Below are 22199 nucleotides of genomic sequence, written 5' to 3' on the forward strand. Positions count from 1 at the left end.
TGGTTTCAGCTGATTCAGTCAGTACACACAGCAACATACTGGAAAGCATTTATACTAAGGATGTTCCATGAAATATAACTCATAACTTTTTATCAAATGAGATGACATTGGCTCACCAACAGGTAGAGATTAGCTTTGTGTGTTTCTCTGCTTCGATCAAACTCCACCTTTCCGATCCCACACAGATTTTTCCTGCAATAAGTACATGAAATGACCGTTGGACTGCGCCTTAAAAATGTCACTTGTTAAGTTTGAAGCAGTTGTGCCACTCTTTAAAATGACATTAGAGCTCGGAGTTAAGACTTATCGAGTGGAAACAGAATTGTGGTGTGAGTGTGTGTGTAATGGTTTATGTCTGCATGTGTGTTTGTGAGTGGGTAATGAAATCCTGGCCAGTGAATGCCCCAGTTGCACATATTTCTGTGTGTCTGTGCCAGCCATTCCCCCGTCTCTAGAGAAGAAGTTTACCTTAGAATATCAATGAATGTGCGCTTGGGAAACTACCTAGTGCATGCACATTTCTGTCAGTCCACAAAAGGAAATCCTATCATGTGTGCTTAGACCTATACCTTTTATTTGCCAAATTAAAAAACATTATTTGGTCAACACCCCATATCTTTTCATTTATTGTCTTACTTTCTTGATCAATCTGTTGATTGGTACTCAACAATCTGTTGATTGGTTGATTAACACTCGCCTTCCTGGTCTGTGGTTTGTAGCTGGACAATGTGGACGAACAGGCAGCCCAGATCCGCCGGGAGCTGGATGGAAGACTACAGCTTGCAGAGAAGATCGCCAGGGTAAGTCCTACACCTATAGCCCTCAAACTAACAATGCGGTGTAAGCCACGCACAGTGGTAATCAGCTCTGGTCATGAGGGCTACCAGGTGTCCAGATGTTTTTTTTCTTCTTCAGTCAGGTACTTTCACACCTGAATCAACTAGTCAACTACACATTGATTAGTTAAATCAACTTTGTTAAAGTTGGATGGACACCGTGTAGCTCACTGGGCCGGTGATTGTTGACAACTGTTTCAGAATACTTAAAATAATATCTTGTGGTCACTGTAGTTATAAACTGCTACAACGATGGATGCACAACTCTTCCTCTAACACTGACTCCCTCTCAGGAGAGGAATTACCCCAAGTTTGTGTCTAAAGACATGGAGACCATGTACATCGAGGAGACGCGCTCGTCTGTCAATCTGCTCATGGCTAACCTGGAGAGCCTACCTGTGTCCAAGGGAGGCCCCGACTTCAAACAGAAGCTAAAACGCTCCTCCATGAACAACTCCTTCCTGGACATGGGCGACGAGACAGAATTCCTTTCCAAGTCCGACGTGGTCCTCTCCTTCGCACTGGAGGTGTGTGTGGTGATTTCATCTTGTAATCTTGCCCAGTAAATGTTTTGCGGTACGCTCAGATTGCTTGCTCTGTCAAGATAATTGATGTGTTAATTGTTCTGGTTGACTTTTGAAAGAAAGATCAATGTGTATTTGACATTTTATTTACATTAGTCTGGTAGTAGTTTTATCTATTCTGGGGTCAGCTTGAGGGTTATTCTGTCTACTAAGGGGCCAGACAAAAGAAACAAGAATTATCTGCTCTTTGATGTTGCTTTGTGTGTGTGTGTGTGTCTGTGTCTGTGTCTGTGTCTGTGTCTGTGTGTCTGTGTGTCTGTGTGTGCGTGTGCGTGTTCCTACATGCCTGTGAATGTTCCCGCTGTGGCTGCAGGTTGACATTGTGATAGTGCCTCGACTGGACTTACACGACCCAGTGACTCCACGTCTAATGCTTCTAATGCTGCATAAGTGTGGAGCTGACCATGTCCTCTCTCTGTTGCTGTTTGCAGATAGTGATAGTGGAAGTGCAGGGCCTGAAGTCGGTGGCTCCTAACAGGATTGTGTACTGCACCATGGAGGTGGAGGGAGGAGAGAAACTGCAGACAGACCAGGCAGAAGCCTCCAGACCACAGTAAGTCAACAACAAGGTTGCGTGTTCAATCACTGCAGCAGCCACATCATTTATTGACTGTGTTCACTGTTGTTCACTCCAGATAAGAGTGTCTGTTTAATAATGACTGTTCATGCGGTGTCTTGAAAAAACCTTCCAAGTAACCTTTTCAGGAACCGAGTAATACGTTGTTTTTATTTTTTATTTATTGCCATATATTAATGGAAGTTCACAAGGCATTTTCAGTAACTTATTTTAGTCCTAGAGTCATGAAACTTCACAGAATCAATCAATCAATAAAATGTATTTCTAAAGCCCTTTTATCATCAGCTGATGTTACAAAGTGCTGTACAGAAACACAGCCTAAAACCCCAAACAGCAAGCAATGCAGATGTAGAAGCACGTTGGCTAGGAAAAAATCCCTAGAAAGGCAGGGACCTAGGAAGAAACCTAGAGAGGAACAAGGCTCTGAGGGGTGGCCAGTCCTCTTCTGGCTGTGCTGGGTGGAGATTATAACAGTACATGGCCAAGATGTTCAAATGTTCATAGATGACCAGCAGGGTCAAATAATAATAATAATCACAGTGGCTGTAGAGGGTGCAACAGGTCAGCACCTCATGAGTAAATGTCAGTTGGCTTTTCATAGCCGATCATTCAGAGTTAGAGACAGCAGGTGCGGTAGAGAGAGAGAGTCGAAAACAACAGGTCCGGGACAAGGTAGAACGTCCGGTGAACAGGTCAGGGTTCCATAGCCGCAGGCAGAGCAGTTGAAACTGGAGCAGCAGCACGGCCAGGTGGACTGGGGACAGCAAGGAGTCATCATGCCAGGTAGTCCTGAGGCATGGTCCTAGGGCTCAGGTCCTCCGAGAGAGAGAAAGAAAGGGAGAATTAGAGCGAGCATACTTAAATTCACACAGGACACCGGATCAGACAGGAGAAGTACTCCAGATATAACAGACTGACTCTAGCCCCCCGACACATAAACTACTGCGGCATAAATACTGGAGGCTGAGGCAGGAGGGGTCAGGAGACACTGTGGCCCCATCCGATGATACCAACGACCACAGGTAAAACCTTGCTGAGATGATCAATGTATTTGTTGCATTGTTGTATCGTCAATTTCTCTAGACAAAACCTCTTGATGGCCTTGACCAGTTCATCTTTGCTTGTCGTCTTGGCAGATTTGCAGATGAATGTTCTCAGTTGATGCCAAACAAGTTTGATCGGGTTTAAATCAGGAGACCTACATGTAGAGGTGAAAAAATATATTTTTAGATATACTGTAGGCCTACCGAAGGTGTTGTAGGTCTTTTATTTATTTATTTTTATTTAAGCTTTATTTTACTACAAAGGTCTAATTACTTTTTTACTACAAAGGTCTAATTACTTTTAGATTTTCCGATTTTCCGTTCCTCCTGAAAGCCTTAATCTGCTCACTTAAATGAATAGAGATCATGGTCATGGTGCTACAATATAATCAAAGTGAGGAAAATTGTCAATCTGCTGTATACTTATAGCCTATTGTAACCTTAAAGTCACGCCTTACCTCACCCCGCCCAAAACTCCACCCTTAACACAGTTACCATTCAAAAACGAGCTGTTAATGAAAAATAAAAAATAAATACAAATTTGTTATGGGTCTATAACGAATTGCTCGTTCAAATATGCCATGATATTCTTGAGATATGTGTTGACTGAATATAAGCAAGTGATGTCTGCTTTTTGGCCTTTTTCTCGCTCACTCTAGGTTAAATGAAACGAAATCTCCAAAATATCGTTACTTTTTAAACAAAGTGATTATTATTAATTCATTTAGAATTATATAAAAGCCCCTTAGGATCTGTGAGAATATCTAACGGAAAATGCCCCTTGGATATTAATTTAGAGTCCTCCAATCCTCTAAATGTAATTATTGGCGGAGAGTCTCTCATCATTTGAAGAAAATGTTTTTTTCGATATACTGCAGGCCTACCATAGGCGAATTGAGTCTCACTAGTGTTGAGTAATGTCTGATGAAGGCAAACAATTTAGAATCCTCCCATCCTGTAGCCTACTCCCGACGTCACATTGTACTGGCTTTATTTAGAAATTAGTGAGAATGTCTCAACCCATGTTCAAGAATGGCCTATTTCTCGCTCACTCTAGGTTAAATGAAAACAAATCTCCAAAATATTGTTACTTTTTAAACAAAGCGATTGTTATTAATTAATTTAGAATTATATTTTAAAAAACTTGGATATTCTCAGATATTCTCACAGATCCCAACGGAAAATGCCCCTTAGATATTAATTTAGAGTCCTCCAAATCTCTAAATGTAATTATTGGCGGAGAGTCACATCATTGAATAAAATCTTTTTCGATATACTGTAGGCCTACCATAGGCGAAAAGAGTCTCGCTAGTGTTGAGTAATGTCTACTACAGAATTAGACAGACATCACAACTATGAAATGACACATATGGAATCACATTGTACAGCGCCATATTTTCAGTTCCATTCTAACAGAAACCCAGAGGGTATTTCATTTTTCATGAAATAGTATTAATCATCATAATATTAATCTAATGAATTAAGCAAGTACCAGTCAAAAGTTTGGACTACTCATTCCAGGATTTTTCTTTATTTTGACAATTTTCTACATTGTAGAATAATAGTGAAGACATCACAACTATGAAATAACGCATGCCCTGCATTCTGTAGTACAGACATGGCCTGCTCTCCATTATGTAAGGAATTGGGCACTTTCCCATGTTTACTACAGTATTTATTGTAGACTGCACAGTAGCCTAATAAACAAATAAACACATTTCGTGCCTGTTTAGGTCTAATTGGATTATCCCTGGTCTTGGCATGTCATCTTTTGAAGATTAAATAAACGTACCCACGCGTACACATGGCAACCATACCTGATGGTAATATACTGATGATGGTAATACACTCAGACCTTAGCTTTGAAATGCTAACAATGTGCTGCATTACTGAGCTAATGAGAGTAAAACACAGACGTTCCATGTAACACAGACTCCTAGTTTTAACATCTAAGGCTATAGAGCACCGCTGCTTGACCAGAGCATTGTTTAATGTTGCGGATGGCGCCTATTAAAGCTTTGCTTTGCTTTGTTATGTAATGCAAGGGAGGTTGGATGGTAGTGAGCACCCTTGATAGCTCTGCAGTCTTCTCCCATCTGAATCATCATGACACAGTGCCAACGACAGTTCTGGATCCACAGAGTAAAGCCTCGCCAACTCTTAACTTCCTTTTCGAGTGGTGAGTTTTCCTCCGCTTTCCACTTCACTTGTTTTTCAGCATAGGTGAATAGACAGCACAGCACACTGCCCACTGCTCTGAGGCTAGGAAACACTGTCACCACCGATAAATCCACTATAGATGAGAATTTCAATAAGCATTTCTCTACGGCTGGCCATGCTTTCCACCTGGCTACCCCTACCCCGGTCAACTGCCCGGCACACTCCACAGCAACCCGCCAAAGCCTCCGCCATTTCTCCTTAACCCAAATCCAGATAGCGGATGTTCTGAAAGAGTTGCAAAATCTGGACCCCTACAAATCAGCCGGGCTAGACACTCTGGACCCTCTCTTTCTAAAATTATCTGCCGAAATTGTTGCAGCCCCTATTACTAGCCTGTTCAACCTCTCTTTCGTATCGTCTGAGATTCCCAAAGATTGGAAAGCTGCCGCGGTCATCCCCCCCTTCAAAGGGGGTGACACTCTAGACCCAAACTGCTACAGACCTATATCTATCCTACCCTGTCTTTCTAAGGTCTTTGAAAGCCAAGTTAACAAACAGATTACCGACCATTTTGAATCCCACCGTACCTTCTCCGCTATGCAATCTGGTTTCAGAGCTGGTCATCGGTGCACCTCAGCCACACTCAAGGTCATAAACAACATCATAACCGCCATCGAGAGACATTACTGTGCAGCCGTATTCATCGACCTGGCCAAGGCTTTCGACTCTGTCAATCACCACATTCTTATTGGCAGACTCGACAGCCTTGGTTTCTCAAATGATTGTCTCGCCTGGTTCACCAACTACTTCTCAGATAGAGTTCAGTGTGTCAAATCGGAGGGACTGTTGTCCGGACCTCTGGCAGTCTCTATGGGGGTGCCACAGGGTTCAATCCTCGGGCCGACTCTCTTCTCTGTATACATCAATGATGTTGCTCTTGCTGCTGGTGATTCTCTGATACACCTCTACGCAGACGACACCATTCTGTATACTTCTGGCCCCTCTTTGGACACTGTGTTAACTAACCTCCAGACGAGTTTCAATGCCATACAACTCTCCTTCCGTGGCCTCCAACTGCTCTTAACCTGTCTAGGACTGGGGTTCCGCTAGCAGGGCGCCAAATTCAATCAACAGAAATCTCATAATTCAATTTTCTCAAACATACAAGTATTAGACACCATTTTAAAGATAAATATCTCGTTAATCCAACCACAGTGTCCGATTTCAAAAAAGCTTTTCGGTGAAAGCAGAACATATCATTATGTTAGGTCAGCAACTAGTCACAGAAAGCATACAGCGATATTCCAAGCAAAGAGAGGAGTCACAAAAAGCAGAAATACTGATAAAATGAATCACTAACTTTTGATATTCTTCATCAGAATGCACTCCCAGGAATCCCAGTTCCACAATAAATGTTTGATTTGTTCCATAAAGTCCATCATTTATGTCTAAATTCCTCCTTGTTGTCCGTGCAGGTCCAGGCAAAAGTTCAGATGAAAAGTCATATTACAGTCCGTAGAAACATGTCAAACGAAGAAAATAATCAATCTTTAGGATGTTTTTAACATAAATCGTCAATAATGTTCCAACCGGAGAATTCCTTTGTCTGTAGAAAAGCTATGGAACAGAGCTCGCTCTCACGTGAACGAGCGTCACGAGCTCAAAGCATTCTGCCAGACCTCTGACTCATTCCCCTCTCATTTGGCCCCACTTCACAGCAGAAGCATCAGACAAGGTTCTAAAGACTGGTTACATCTAGTGGAAGCATTAGGAAGTGCAACATGTCCCATATCCCACTGTATCTTTAATAGGGAATGAGTTGAAAAATGACCAACCTCAGATTTCCCACTTCCTGGTTGGATTTTTTTCTCAGGTTTTTGCCTGTCATATGAGTTCTGTTATACTCACAGACATCATTCAAACAGTTTTAGAAACGTCAGAGTGTTTTCTATCCAATACTACTAATAATATGCATATATTAGCAACTGTGCCTAAGTAGCAGGCAGTTTACTCTTGGCACGCTTTTCATCCAAACGTGAAAAGGCTGCCCCCTATGCATAACAAGTTAATGACTGTAATGACTGACGCGCTTGCTGCTGGTGATTCTCTGTATACTTCTGGCCCTTCTTTGGACACTGTGTTAACAAACCTCCAGAAGAGCTTCAATGCCATATAACACTCCTTCCGTGGCTTCCAACTGCTCTTAAATGCAAGTAAAACTAAATGCATGCTCTTCAACCGATCGCTGTCCGCACCCACCCGCCCGACTATCATCACTACTCTGGACGCTTCTGACTTAGAATATGTGTACATCTACAAATACCTAGGTGTCTGGTTAGACTGTAAACTCTCATTCCAGACTCACATTAAGCATCTCCAATCCAAAATGAAATCTAGAATTGGCTTCCTATTTCGCAACAAAGCATCCTTCACGCATGCTGCCAAACATACCCTCGTAAAACTGAGTATCCTACCGATCCTTGACTTCGGAATGTTATTTACAAATTAGCCTCCAACACTCTACTCAGCAAATTGGATGTAGTCTATCACAGTGCCATCCGTGTCACCAAAGCCCCATATACTACCCACCACTGCGACCTGTATGCTCTCGTTGGCTGGCCCTCGCTTCATATTCATCGCCAAACCCACTGGATCCAGGTCATCTATAAATAAGTCTTTGCTAGGTTTAGCCCCTTATCTCAGCTCACTGGTCACCGTAGCAGCACCCACCCGTAGCAAGCGCTCCAGCAGGTATATTTCACTGGTCATCCCCAAAGCCAACTCCTCCTTTGGCTGCCTTTCCTTCCAGTTCTCTGCTGCCAATGACTGGAACGAATTGCAAAAATCACTGAAGCTGGAGTCTTATACATCTCCCTCCAATAACTTTAAGCATCAGCTGTCAGAGCAGCTTACCGATCATTGCACCTGTACACAGCCCATCTGTAAATAGCCCACCCAACTACCTCATCCCCCTATTGTTATTATTTTTTTTGCTCCTTTGCACCCCATTATCTCTACTTGCACATTCATCTTCTGCACATCTATCACTGTGTTAATTGCTAAATTGTAATTCTTTACCACTATGGCCTATTTGCCTTACCTCCCTAATCTTACTACATTTGCACACACTGTATATAGATATTTATATTGTGTTATTGACTGTACGTTTGTTTATCCCACGTGTAACTGTGTTGTTTGTGGCGCACTGCTTTGCTTTATCTTGGCCAGGTCGCAGTTATAAATGAGAACTTGTTCTCAACTGGCCTACCTGGTTAAATAAATAAAGGTGAAATTAAAAAATAATTAAAAAGTGACATTTTCTGTTCTTTTTCCTTACCATTGGATGCTCCATTCAATTTGAAGTCATTATACGCCTTTGTGTAGGCTGACTGCAAGACCAATGATTGTCATCGTCTTGCATCTTAGTTGGATTAGAGGGTAGTTACTTGACTGAATGAATCAGTGCATTTCTAAGTATTTTATGCATAGACAGACAATACTTGTCCTTCAGCAGAGATGGGAAAGACCTTCCTTCCCACATACTCACTCTCTTGTCAAGGAAGAAATTAAGTAAATGTTTTGCTTCAGCCAGGTAGGTATTTGTTGCTATTCTATACCTTGTCAGATAATGTATCTAAGACAGAAACCATCTTTGGAAAATACACCACACATAGTTAACTTCCCTACCTCACATGACATCCTTAACTGTTGACTTTCCTAAGAGGGGCAAACAAAGACAGGTCAGTGTTGGGTAAAGTCTGCTAACGGTTATCTCCAGTGTCCATTTTCTTTGTGTACCGTGATAAAATAACACGAGACAAACAATAGACACTTCTTGTTTGAACTGATCTTTTCCTTTACCCTCCTCTGTGAATTAGTTCATATTTCTTTTGTCTCTCGCAATTTAAAGGAACAGACAGTTTTGAATGCAATCCACACGTTGTCTTGGCAACTGGGAAATAATAAATACACACACATACTAGCACACACTTGTGACATGTCATGCAGGTGTTATCCCACTGGGCACAGACATCAGTTCAATGCTAGTTTTAATTCAATTTGATTGTAAAACCAACAAACATTTTAACCATCTCATTGGTTTTAGGGTAACGGTGGATTTAGGTGAAGAAAGTACAGACATTCCCGAAATCCCTTTACGTTGATGACTTTTTGCAAATCCTATCAGTTTTCCACACTGATTTAACATAATCACATACATTTATTTTGTTGAAATGACAATGAATAACCATTGTTTCCAACAATCCGTTTGTGCCTAGTGGGATAAATGAACCACCCACCATGCTCATCCTCCACCTTAAACTCAAATCAGAAGCTTCCAGGAGAGTACAGACCTAGAGGTCTTCACGGGTCCACCCAAAACTGAAATTCTGTAGGTGACTCTCGGATCTGGGTCAGATCTGATTGTCTCGAGGATGTGTAATTATAACTGATTTGCCGGTAAGGACCTATACAGACCTGAACGTGACTGCTGCAGTAGAGAAAGAGAGAAAGTATCTAATTACATTTCGCGAGAGTGGTGCGTGTTGCTTGTTGTTGTTAGCCAATTACAAGTCATCAAAGCGGCACTAGCCTCTGGTTCTATGTGTGCAAATTAGGAGAACAATGGAAGATGGAATTAAAATAAGACTTTAATGAGAAGGATAGGCTACAACGACCAAGAGCCAACAGCAACAGGAAGGCTGCTACTGTGACAAATACAATTTGATTTGATTTACTTAATACTCTAAATTGAGTTGTTGTTGTAATTGTGTAGGATGGGGTAAAGAGCAGCCTATGCTGCCTCTCTCTCTCCTGCCCGCTTCTTGCACCTAGCGCCACTCACACACACCGCACGGCCCCTTCCCCGCCTTAATAATGTAGCTAGCTAAAAAAAAATGCTTTTCTGCTGCTTCCCTCACTCGGATCGGATCAGACCTGGTCTGGACCAGACCGGGTCTATATGGGGACGGGTCTGGTTGTCCTCGGGTCCTTTCAGACTGGGTCTCAATTATTTTTACAGTAATTATCTGGGTTAGGCTCCGGGGGGGGGGGGGGGGGGAAGCCCTGGGTCCATTTCGAGACTGGTCCAACTTTTTGGCCCCAATAAGACCTCTACCCACAATGTGTTATTGGCATAGATATATTGAAATTGTATATGAGTGATTTTACAGAAGTGTTGCAAATTGCAACCCCACCCCCTAAAAACTATTTTAAAACATTGTTAAGTCTTCAAACTTAGGACATGTATTTTCATTTTATTCAATCCAAGGCAATAACAAACATTGTTAAATTAATATACTACAAAGCCCTCAATAGGAATGTCTATACTAAAACGAGTTATATCCATCTACAGTGCCTTGTAAAAGTATTCAGACCCTTTGGATTTCTTCACATTTTATTGTGTTACAAAGTGGGATTAAAATGATGTATTTTTTTAAACAATCTACACAATATACTCGTGTCAAAGCGGAAGAATATTTTTTTTTTTTAAAGATAAATAACAAATTCATAACTAATATATAGTTGTTGCATAAGTATTCAGCCCCTTTGTTTAGGCAAGCCTAAATTAGTTCAGGAGTAAAATTTTACTTAAAAAAATCACATAAGTGACATGGACTCACTCTGTGTGAAATAATAGGGGTTGACATGATTTTTGAATGACTAACCCTTCCTTTGTACCCCATACATACAACACATGTAAGGTCCCTCAGTCAAGTATTGAATTTCAAGCACAGATTCAACTACAAAGACCATGGAGCTCTTTGAAAGCCTCATGAAGAAGGGCAGTGATTGGTAGATGGGTAACAATAATAAATCAGACATTGAATATATCTTTAAGCATGGTCAAGTTAATAATTATGCTGTGGATTATGTATTAAAACACCCAGACACATCAAAGATACAGGCGTCCTTCTGAACTGAGCTGCAGGACAGGAATTCAACTGCTCAGGGATGTCACCATGAGGTCATTGGTGATTTTTTTTTAAACCGCTACAGAATTCAATGGCTGTGATGGGAGAAAACTGTGGATGGATCAACAACATTTTATTGACTAAAGAATAATGATCTAAATGACAGAGTGAAAAGAGGAATACAAATATACAGAATAACAATATTCCAAAATATGCATCTTGTATGCAAAAAGGCACTAAAGTAATACTGCAACAAACAAAAAGCACTTTTTTACCTAAACACAAAGCCTTTGTTTGGGGTAAGTCCAACATATCACTAAGTAACTGCCTCCTTATTTTCTATGTAATGTGGTGGCTGCATCATGGTATGGGTATGCTTCACATTGGCAAGTACTGGGGAGTTTTTCAGGATAAAAAGTAATGGTATGGAGCGAAGTACAGGGAAACTCCTGGCCGCCAGTGTGGCGGTAATATGGTCACCATAACAGCCCTAAACTGGTACTGACCTTGTATATAGTGCACATTCTTGTTTGTTTTATTTCTCGTGTGTTTTTCATTTTGTTTCCCCGACCTAATATTGATTCTGTGCTCTTTGAAAGCTACAATCCTTAGTTGCTACGTCTATTTTTTGGATTATAAATGTATGATATATACTCATTGATTCTTGAAGAATATAACTTATAAATGCCTCATGAGCTTAGTTTAACTGTCATATCAGAACAGAATATAAGCTTGTTTTACTCCAATGTTTGTAAACAATGTAAATGTGAACAAACACTGTATAACCTCCAAACATGGTTAAAACTATAATTTGTATATCATGGATGGTCAGTCCTTGCATCCATGGCTCTGTCTATGAATTTGAGAGTGGTTACATTTCTCCAGTCCCATCCCTCAGCTTTTTACCAAAACAGAGGCGGGGGTGGGGGGCGCTTTGTTATTGTCTCATTTAAAGACGCACTCCATCTATTTGAACTTTTCCTGTAGATAAACAATAGCTCACGTATAAATACAGAAATGTAAACACAATTAAGGGTAAAAAATATGTTTTGAGAAAATTTGTGTTTTTTTAGACTACTGCAAACTTCAAGGAGTAGACCATTCAAGGAGTTGATCTGATGGTGCCCTCTGATGTCATCGGACTCCCTCCTTGCATGCGGTAACAATAGAGGACAAAAGTACTTGTGCCATGTCATGAGGATACCTGGACCACCTATCTGCCTTTTGTTCAGTAAATTAGGTGATGAATGAAGTGAAAAGGAGCCTGGAGTAGGACTTTAAGGACTCTAGCTTTAAGATCCTATTCTGGATTCTCTATGTCTTAACTTTGATATTGAACACTGCATTGTTGAGGAAGAGCTTGCAAGTAAGCATTTCACTGTACTGTTTACACCTGTTGTATCCTGTGCATGTGACAAATACACTTTGATTTGATGTTTAATCCTGAGGGTTGGAACCTATGTGTCTTTCAGGTGGGGCACTCAGGGGGACTTCACTACGACGCACCCGTTACCCATGGTCAAAGTGAAGCTGTTTACAGAGAGCACGGGGGTACTGGCCCTTGAAGACAAGGAGCTGGGGAGGGTAAGACACCAGTACATACTGTACATCAACCTATTAACTTCTAGTTCCTCCCAATCCCGGATCCGGGAGCACCCCCGTCAGTAAAAAAGCTGACTAGCATAGCCTAGCATAGCGTCACAAGTAAATACTAGCATCTAAATATCATTAAATCACAAGTCCAAGACACCAGATGAAAGATACACATCTTGTGAATCCAGCCATCATTTCTGATTTTTAAAATGTTTTACAGGGAAGACACAATATGTAAATCTATTAGCTAACCACGTTAGCAAAAGACACCACTTTTTTTACTCCACCATTTTTTTACTCCATCAGTAGCTATCACAAATTCGACCAAATAAAGATATAAATAGCCACTAACCAAGAAACAACTTCATCAGATGACAGTCTGATAACATATTTATTGTATAGCATATGTTTTGTTAGAAAAATGTGCATATTTCAGGTATAAATCATAGTTTACCATTGCAGCCACCATCACAACTCTCACCAAAGCGACTAGAATAACTACAGAGAGCAACGTGTATTACCTAATTACTCATCATAAAACATTTCTTAAAAATACACAGCGTACAGCAATTGAAAGACACAGATCTTGTGAATCCAGACAATATTTCAGATTTTCTAAGTGTTTTACAGCGAAAACACAATATAGCGTTATATTAGCATACCACAATAGCAAACATCACAACAGCATTGATTCAAGCCAAACATAGCGATTACGTATAAACCACCAAAAGATATTAATTTTTTCACTAACCTTCTCAGAATTCTTCAGATGACAGTCCTATAACATCATATTACACAATGCATATAGAGTTTGTTCGAAAATTTGCATATTTAGCGGCACAAATCGTGGTTATACAATGAGAAAAGTAGCCAAGCTGCAAAGAAAATGTCAGGAGAAATCTTGGGAAAGGCACCTATTCTAATCGAAAACTATTCATAAACTTGACTAAAAAATACAAGTTGGACAGCAAATGAAAGATAAATTAGTTCTTAATGCAATCGCTGGGTTAGATTTTTAAAATTAACGTTACTGCGCAATACAGCGTGCGCTAAAGCGAGACCGCCCCATAATTCATGGCGGAATTATTATTTAACATTTGTCAACATAAGTACGAATTAACAGCATAAAGACTGCTTACTATTAGCTGAGCTTCCATCAGAATCTTGGGCAAGGTGTCCTTTCTCCAGAACAATCGTCTTTGGGTTGAAAGATGTCCTCTTGTCCGGTCGAAATAGCCGCTAATGTTAGCCACCAACTGGAGAGGTGTCCAACTCGTGAAAGCGCATGACAAAGAAATCCCAGAAAATCGCAATAAACTGCTATAAACTGCTATAAGTCGGTTTAAATTAACTACCTTATGATGTCTTTAACACCTATAACGAATAAAAACATGACCGGAGATATAGAACTACTAAAACGAAAGCGTTTGCAGGACGCCATTGTGATGTCTTCTTGCGTCAGGCGCACTGTTGAAAAGGACGGTACTTCCGTTCCACGGTCTTATATAAGGTCCCAGATTGCGCAATCCACTCCATTCAAATTCTCCCCGCTTACTGACATCTAGAGGAAGACGTATGCAGTGCATGTAGCCCGATGGCTTACATGGGGACTTATAAACTGACCTCAGAACAGGGACCTCGATTTCTGAAATCTCACTCCCTGACAGGAAAAGTGCTGCAGAATGAGTTCTGTTTCACTCAGAGAAATAATTCAAACGGTTTTAGAAACTAGAGAGTGTTTTCTATCCAATAGTAATAATAATATGCATATTGTATGAGCAAGAATTGAGTACGAGGCAGTTTAATTTGAGAACGATATTTTACAAAGTTGAAACAGCACCCCCTATATTGACAAGATTAAGATTGATATAATTCACTATCAATATCAGCCACTTGATATCAGTTAGTATTTATATCAGATACTAGCAATTAGAATGACCCAATCATTCATTGGCTTGGCAATGTAACAATGTAGGCCAAACAGTAATGTACCTAGACTAGTTTTTCCCATGACATGGATGCCATTGAAATATTTGAGACATGCATTGTATAGAATGTGCAAGAGCTGGAGCTGTTATCCTACCGGAAGAGCCCCCTCTCTCTTCTCCCCATCACTATCTCTTCCTCTTCTTCTCTCTGAGAAACAGATGGAGACTCCCTTTGAGACACTGATAACACTGCGACACTAACAAAACAATGAGCACCACTAAGATCTCTCTCCCAGTCAGTGTTAGTGGGTGTGCCACACGCATGCAACAAACATACTGTGTACACACACACATGCGGAATACAAACAAGTGACAGCGTGCATACACACACATTCTGCCAACTTATTGTCTTTCATTTTTCCTCTTTCATTCTCCATTTTCTTCTCTCTTTGGTCAAAAGTAATTGCTCTAAAAAGTCTGTCCCCCTCCATTAATCCTGTTTTTCTCCTTCTCTCTCGTTTTCCTCACCCTCTCTAATCTCTGTTTCTGCCTCCTTCTCTATCTCTCTCCCTCCCCCCCCTCTTTCTCTCTGTCTATTTCTCTCTCTCACACACACAAACGCACAAACAAACACACACTTGTGTCTAACAACTCAAAGCACTCTTTGTCTCTAAAAGTAATTGAAGCATGGTGAGTATGTCTATGGGGTCTATATACAGATGAGGATTTCATTGCCACAGATTTAGTCTCTACCTGAATACAGTTCTGAAACCGATCAGGGTCGTTCTATTTGATTTCAATCACTTTTTGACCTTTTGATTTGAACAAAACTTTCCATACATGGTAGAAGTGGTCAGAAAGTTACTCTTTGGATTCGAATGCCAAAACATTTAGGAGACAGATGCTTAAAGTTGACCCGTTTTGCGTACCCCACCCTAGTATGAGACTTATCTATCAGTGGAAAAGATCAACAGTAGAGTTTGATATCATTTAAAAGCATACAGTGTTCTCAAACTACTTTAGAATTTCTTGAATATATATATATTTTTATTGCCATTGTTTATCCTTTATCGTAAATGATCTATAAATACAGTATTTGTGCATATGTTGAGGCTTAGAACCTATTTTACATCATCTGAGGTGTTTGTGTTATGCCCGCCATCACATTTTTTGGTAATTGACATGAAAGGTTTTTGAGCAAAATTTCAATGTTAAAAGAAAATCTCAAGAAATTATAAAATAGTTTCACAACCCTGTTTGTAAGCCTTTAAATTATATCAAACTCAACCGTTTACCCTTTCCATTGATGAAGACATGGATGTCTTATGGTAGGATGGAGTATGCAAAATGGGTAAACTGTGAGCACACCTCGATCTCCTAAATGTTTTGCCATTCAGGTCCAAAGAGTTACATTCTGACTACTTCTACAATGGGCAAATATGTTGCTGCGGCCCCCTGGGGGGGGGGGGGGTGATGCCTCCTGGGAGATGGTGTAGTGGTAGTGAGCGGTCTAAACCAGTGGTTCTCAAACCTCCCCTCGGAGATCTCCAACTGTTTCATGTATTTGAACTATTCCACCACTAGCACCCCTAAGGCAACTAATCATCAAGTCCTTGACTAGGTGAATCAGGTGAGCAAGTTCAGGGCTAAAACTAAATTGTGAAACTTCTGGGGGTCCCCGAGGAAAGGTTTGAGAAAAATTAGTCTGAACTACCTAACCTTTTCCATAACAATATGGAGCAACTACAGAGGGGGTTGTGATATTAAAAGAAAGTCTGACTTGTTTGTGTCTTCCCCAGACAGCCATGGTTTTGTGATGTCCTTCACCTGTCTGTTCCCATCAAAGTCACAAAGTATGAGGATGTGTACGTCTGTCTGTCACTGACTAACTGTCTGATGAGAGAGACTGTTTGTATATTTTGGTGGTGGAGAAGCCAGAAGCCATCATTACTTCACCTTCTGTAAAATAGTTTATTATCTCTCCTGTGCACTCGCCCTTTGTCACCCCATCCTTTCCTTTCCCTCTCTCCCATTCCCAGGTGATCCTGAACCCCACCACCAACGGACCCAAGCAGGCTGAGCTCCACAAGATGGTGGTGTCCAAGAACAGTCAGGACGTAGAGCTAAAGATCCAACTTGCTGTCCGCATGGACAAACCCCCCAACATGAAGCACAGCGGGTAAGAACTACACTACCCAGTCATACTGAGGGTAAGAACTACACTTCCCAGTCACACTGAGGGTAAGAACTACACTACCCAGTCATACTGAGGGTAAGAACTACACTACACAGTCATACTGGGGGTATGAACTACACTACCCAGTCATACTGAGGGTATGAACTACACTACCCAGTCATACTGAGGGTATGAACTACACTACCCAGTCATACTGAGGGTATGAACTACACTACCCAGTCATACTGAGGGTATGAACTTCACTACCCAGTCATACTGAGGGTATGAACTTCACTACCCAGTCATACTGAGGGTATGAACTACACTACCCAGTCATACTGAGGGTATGAAATACACTACCCAGTCATACTGAGGGTATGAAATACACTACCCAGTCATACTGAGGGTATGAAATACACTACCCAGTCATACTGAGGGTATGAAATACACTACCCAGTCATACTGAGGGTATGAACTACACTACCCAGACATACTGAGGGTATGAACTACACTACCCAGTCATACTGAGGGTATGAAATACACTACCCAGTTGGTATGATGTTAGGTGACAGTGGAGGTCAGGAAGAGCAGGCAAGCTTAGGTCACACTATAAATAATTTTATAGGACCCTAGAGTTTACTAGGATTTATTTGTATGGGATATGTATGTTTTGTATGGAGATATAATGAAAAACAGCAAAGTGACTAACGTTTAAGGGTTAGGCTGTAATAGAAACTGTCATTACAAGGCAAAGAAAGGATAGCAGCACCCCCTAGTGGTGGCTGATAGAGGTGATGGAGAGAAAGAAAGGGGAAGAGAGGGAGATGATGAGCTAAGGAGCAGAGGCACGGGTAACTTCTGTCTGTCCGTATGCGGACAGAACTTTTTTTATATGAGAAGTATGTGTGTGTTCAAGTCATTCTGCCTTGTCTATTTGATTGGAATGCATTATTTCAGGTACATTTTGATGATATTGAATGTATTTCATGTTGGGCTTCCTTCACTCCAACAGAGGGCAGCCCAGCTCCATTTTTAAACCCAATGACATTCATGCCATCAGTCAAATCAGTGGAATAGCAAGACTGGCCTTATCTGGCTAGAAAATGTCTAGGGATACTCAATCTAAGCCTAATTGAACCAATCCTTCTACTTTTCAGTGAAAAAAAATCAAATTCCAGTTTGTTCTTCAGTTCATGCACCATGGACTGCAAAGTAACAAGTTGACTTTTTGACTTTGCATTGCCTACATTTCTTCTGAACAGATAGAAAACCAACAGACTTCTGAAATTATCCATGTACTATACTTTGGTGGATCATGGCACTCCAATGTCAGTGCAAGGTAGAGGTCTTCACGGATCCACCTGTACCCGAATACCCGAGTGGGTCTGGATCCAGAATTGTAAATAATGTCACAGGTCTGGGTCGGTTCTGATATGATTGTCACAGGTCTGGGGTATGTGTAATTTTAAATGACTTGTCTGGAAAGTCCCTACAGATCCAAACACGACTGATGCAGTAAAGAGAGAGAGAGAGATTTCTCGTACTTTTCACGAGAGTGGCGAATGTAGCTTGTTGTTGTTGGCCAATCATAAGTTATCAAATCGACAATAGGCTACAGTCATAGAGCGTCCGTGTGTGGCAAAAATTAGGATATATCTAATCAATGGATGGTGAAATTAAAATGATGGAATTAAAAGGTAAAGGAGAAGGATAGGCTACAATGACCAAAAGAGAGGAGTTTCCATATCCATACTCATAGTAACTTGTAACGACATTAGAAGCTAAATTCGGGTTTCCTCAAAATAATAATTCTTGCTAGATATGATATTACATAATAAAGGACATTTTGAATATGTGGCAAGAGAAAAGATCATTTGCCCTTATTAAATTCACCATATCATGTTCCATCAATGGATGTCGATTTAACTCGCTTGACTCCTATGATTAAGCAATAAGGCACAGGTTATGGTATATGGCCAATATACCACGGCTAAGGGATGTTCTCTGCACGACGCAAAGCAGAGTGCCTGAATACAGCTGTTAGCCGTGGTATATTGGCCATATACCACAAACCCCCAGGGGGCGTTATTGCTATTATAAACTGATTACCAACGTAATTAGAACAGTAAAAAGTTATGTTTTGTCATATCCATGGTATATGGTCTGATATACCACGGCTTTCAGCCAATCAGCATTCTGGGTTCGAACCAGGTTTATAATTAAGCAATAAGGCCTGAGGAGGTGTGGTATATCGCCAATATACCACGGCTAAGGGCTGTTCTTATGCACACGACGCATTGCGGAGTGCCTGGACACAGCCCTTAGCCGTGGTATATTGGCCATATACCACAAACCCCAGAGGTGCCTTATTGCTATTATAAACTGGTTACCAACATAATTAGAGCAGTACAAGTAAATGTTTTGTCATACCTGTGGTATGCAGTCTGATATACCCCGGCTGTCAGCCAATCAGCATTCAGGGCTCGACCCAACCAGTTTATAATTGTAAATAAATCCACTTTGTGCATGTGCATAACTATAGATAAATCTGACAGCAGAGTTTGAGTGATAAAAGTTGGACAGAGGACCTCAAACTCTGAGCAAGAAACACTTGGATGAACATAAAAAACACTGTTAGGCCATTTTCTGGTAATTGTGCTGTTATTATGTGCCAGATGTTAAGACTACAAACCGTGATAAATTGCCCATTTGCGAGATTGACTTGTCTTTTCAATAGACATAGGCTACTGTCAAAAATCTGGGTTTATGATTCTAATAAAATTTGCCATAGTTTTCTTGGATAAAGGCAGGTAGCCTATAGCCCCTGATAGGTCAACATCTCATTTAATATAGTCTACAGTAGCCTAGACAAGATGTAGGCTAGATGTAAACAGAACAATTTAGCAGCTTGCTTAGTTCAAATGAACAGACTAATTTATTCAACATGAGCGAGGTGATTTCGCAATAAGAAGTGCTTGTGTTTCCCATTAGCCCGCTGGAATAGGCTACTGAGGATGTGGTCATAATTTCAATCACTGAATTAAATATTAATAATATGTATATGAATTGAATATGCTTGTCAACAACAGTCAGTGTTTATTTTTTAGAATTAGTTTTACCTGTAGCCTAATCTGACTACTGTTACCGTCAATCTAATGCGTTCATAATAACACAAGGCTACAACAACTATAAACTGAAGTTATAGGTTATTTATTAAATTGGTTTGCTAGCTCCAGGTAGGCTACACAAGTGGCACAAATTGATTTGCAATCAGTCCAGTGATATCGTCATTTCAACATATGTATTGTATCAAATGGTAGCCTGCAATGGCATATCAATTAATAAACTACTTGATGGCCAACAGATGCAAATGTATTACTCTCCACATTTAGCCTAATGTCAGTTTCAAAGAACCACGCGAGGGAGTTCCATAACTTCCATTTCAAATGTCTACTCCAGACCCAAGAACTGAGCACGCATAAAGCACTTCGCTTGATACCGTTTACTATAAGCAATTAGAATGCAGTTTAAACCACCTCCGAGCGTATTTATGTAGTACGCTCTAGTGCGCCCAAAGTCGTTTTCCAGTGCATTGTCCGCATTATTTATTGATGTGCATCAGTTCTAGCGTATTAATGTTTTATGGAAAAAGGGTTGAAAATAGGTGTCTTCACAATCTAAATTGCCTACCTACAACTGGTAAAAAGTTACCACAACATGCGTGCTGCTCTGTCTCCTCTCACTCACGTGACTCAGCCAATAACTATTGTGCTCTCTCAACACACACACACACTCCTCCTCACTCAGCAACAGCCTGCCTCACTGCCTGACAGTCAGCAGCAGGTCACAGTGAAATATATCTTTTTTAAGAGAAATGCCATGGCGGCCGCGGTGCAACTTAGAAATAGGCCAAAAACCCGCAACCAATACATTTTCACCCGCGACATCGTTTTCAAAGTGGCCCAATTCAGCTCGAAAACCGCAAACATGGCAACATTGCTGCTCCCTAGATCACATTACAGCCCGTCCCCCACTGACTAGAGTGGCACCTCTCCATTTATCAGCTCCGGTTAATAAAGTAGCTTAAAACATATATTTTCTTCTGCTTCCCTCACTCGGATTGGGTCTGTATCCGCCCAGGTCTGTACGGAACTGGTCTAGTTGTCCTCGGGTCCATTTGGAAGGACTCGATATAATAAAAACAGGTTTTATGTATATCGGATCCCGGTAGGAAAGCCCCAGGTCCATCTTTTTAAACCTGTGAAGACCTCTCGTGCAATTCCCCTGGGAGGATTGGCTGAGGTCTACAACAGTGTCCCCACCTCCCTGGTGGGCAGCATTGTGAGATCACCTCATAACTATGGCTCTGCTAATTAAGGAAGAGAATCGGGGTGCTGAGTGAAGTATGTGTTCGCATTTGCGCATGCACACTCTTGCAAGTGTGTGTGTGTCAGTCTATCTGGTTGGTAAGTGGCTCCCCCTAATTGGCTAGTGCCTTCAAAAGTTTATTACGATCTCAGCTGACCCTTGGAGTGTCAAGGAGGACACCAAGGCATACACACACACACACGCGCGCGCGCGCACACGCACGCACACATAAACACACTAGGCACACCTGAGGTTTGTCCATTCTAGGAAATAAGAAAGAAAGCGAGCAAAGGGGGAGAGAGACTGAGAGGAGGGGGAGAAAGTGAGACAGACTGACAGACATACAGAGAGATGGAGAGGTTGGATTTTCAGGTTGAGTGCGTCACCATTAAAAGCAGCCATCTGTTGATGGGAGCTGAAGAGACAGAGAAGAGAAGATGGAGCTCTGTCTCAGCTCTCCCAAAGACTGCAATCTGCCACCACCTCCAACCTACCAGAAAAAGGGGAGAAGGGGGAAGTGCGAGGGAGTGAGTTAAAGAGAGGGGGAGAGAGAGAAGAGACACTGGGAGAACTGAGCCAGAACCCACCCTCAGACTGAAAGACTGCAATCTGACACCAACATTAGCGAGAGAGAGTTGGCCACACCCCACAGGAAGCAGAATTTGAATTGAAGGAAGTATAATTTAATTCAAAGAAATTCAAAGCCATTCAACCAAGACATAAAACATGAAGTCTCATTCATTTGACAAATCGGACACTTATTAATGCAAAGAATACAAATACCATTTCAAATATTTGTTTGATTATATCTCAGATGTCAAACAGTATTTTTCATTGTAAAAATAAATGTATTTGTTTCTGATATTTGAAACATTGAGGGAATTATAGACAACCCACATATCCTTAGAATATTTAGAGACCACTGTAATTATTTAAAATAGTTTTAGGGACAGATCGAAATTCAGTGGGGGGTGGGGCTGGTCCATCTCAAAGTGTTATAAAAAAAAAATGCGCCCCCCTCC

The 22199-nt window shown here is 41.0% G+C and overlaps 1 protein-coding gene across 2 annotated transcripts in view; it reads left to right on the forward strand.

The window, feature by feature from the left end:
• Window positions 1-22199, forward strand: part of LOC120066627 (calcium-dependent secretion activator 2-like) — a 248890-nt gene that overhangs the window by 105526 nt on the left and 121165 nt on the right. For both annotated transcript variants that reach the window (XM_039018054.1, XM_039018056.1), the window contains exons 4-8: window positions 720-800; window positions 1130-1363; window positions 1852-1973; window positions 12585-12696; window positions 16673-16812. In XM_039018054.1, the coding sequence (XP_038873982.1) occupies window positions 720-800; window positions 1130-1363; window positions 1852-1973; window positions 12585-12696; window positions 16673-16812 (689 nt within the window). The remainder of the gene's footprint in view (window positions 1-719; window positions 801-1129; window positions 1364-1851; window positions 1974-12584; window positions 12697-16672; window positions 16813-22199) is intronic.

This window comes from Salvelinus namaycush, chromosome 21 (genome assembly GCF_016432855.1).
Source record: "Salvelinus namaycush isolate Seneca chromosome 21, SaNama_1.0, whole genome shotgun sequence".
Classification (NCBI taxonomy): Eukaryota; Metazoa; Chordata; class Actinopteri; order Salmoniformes; family Salmonidae; genus Salvelinus; species Salvelinus namaycush.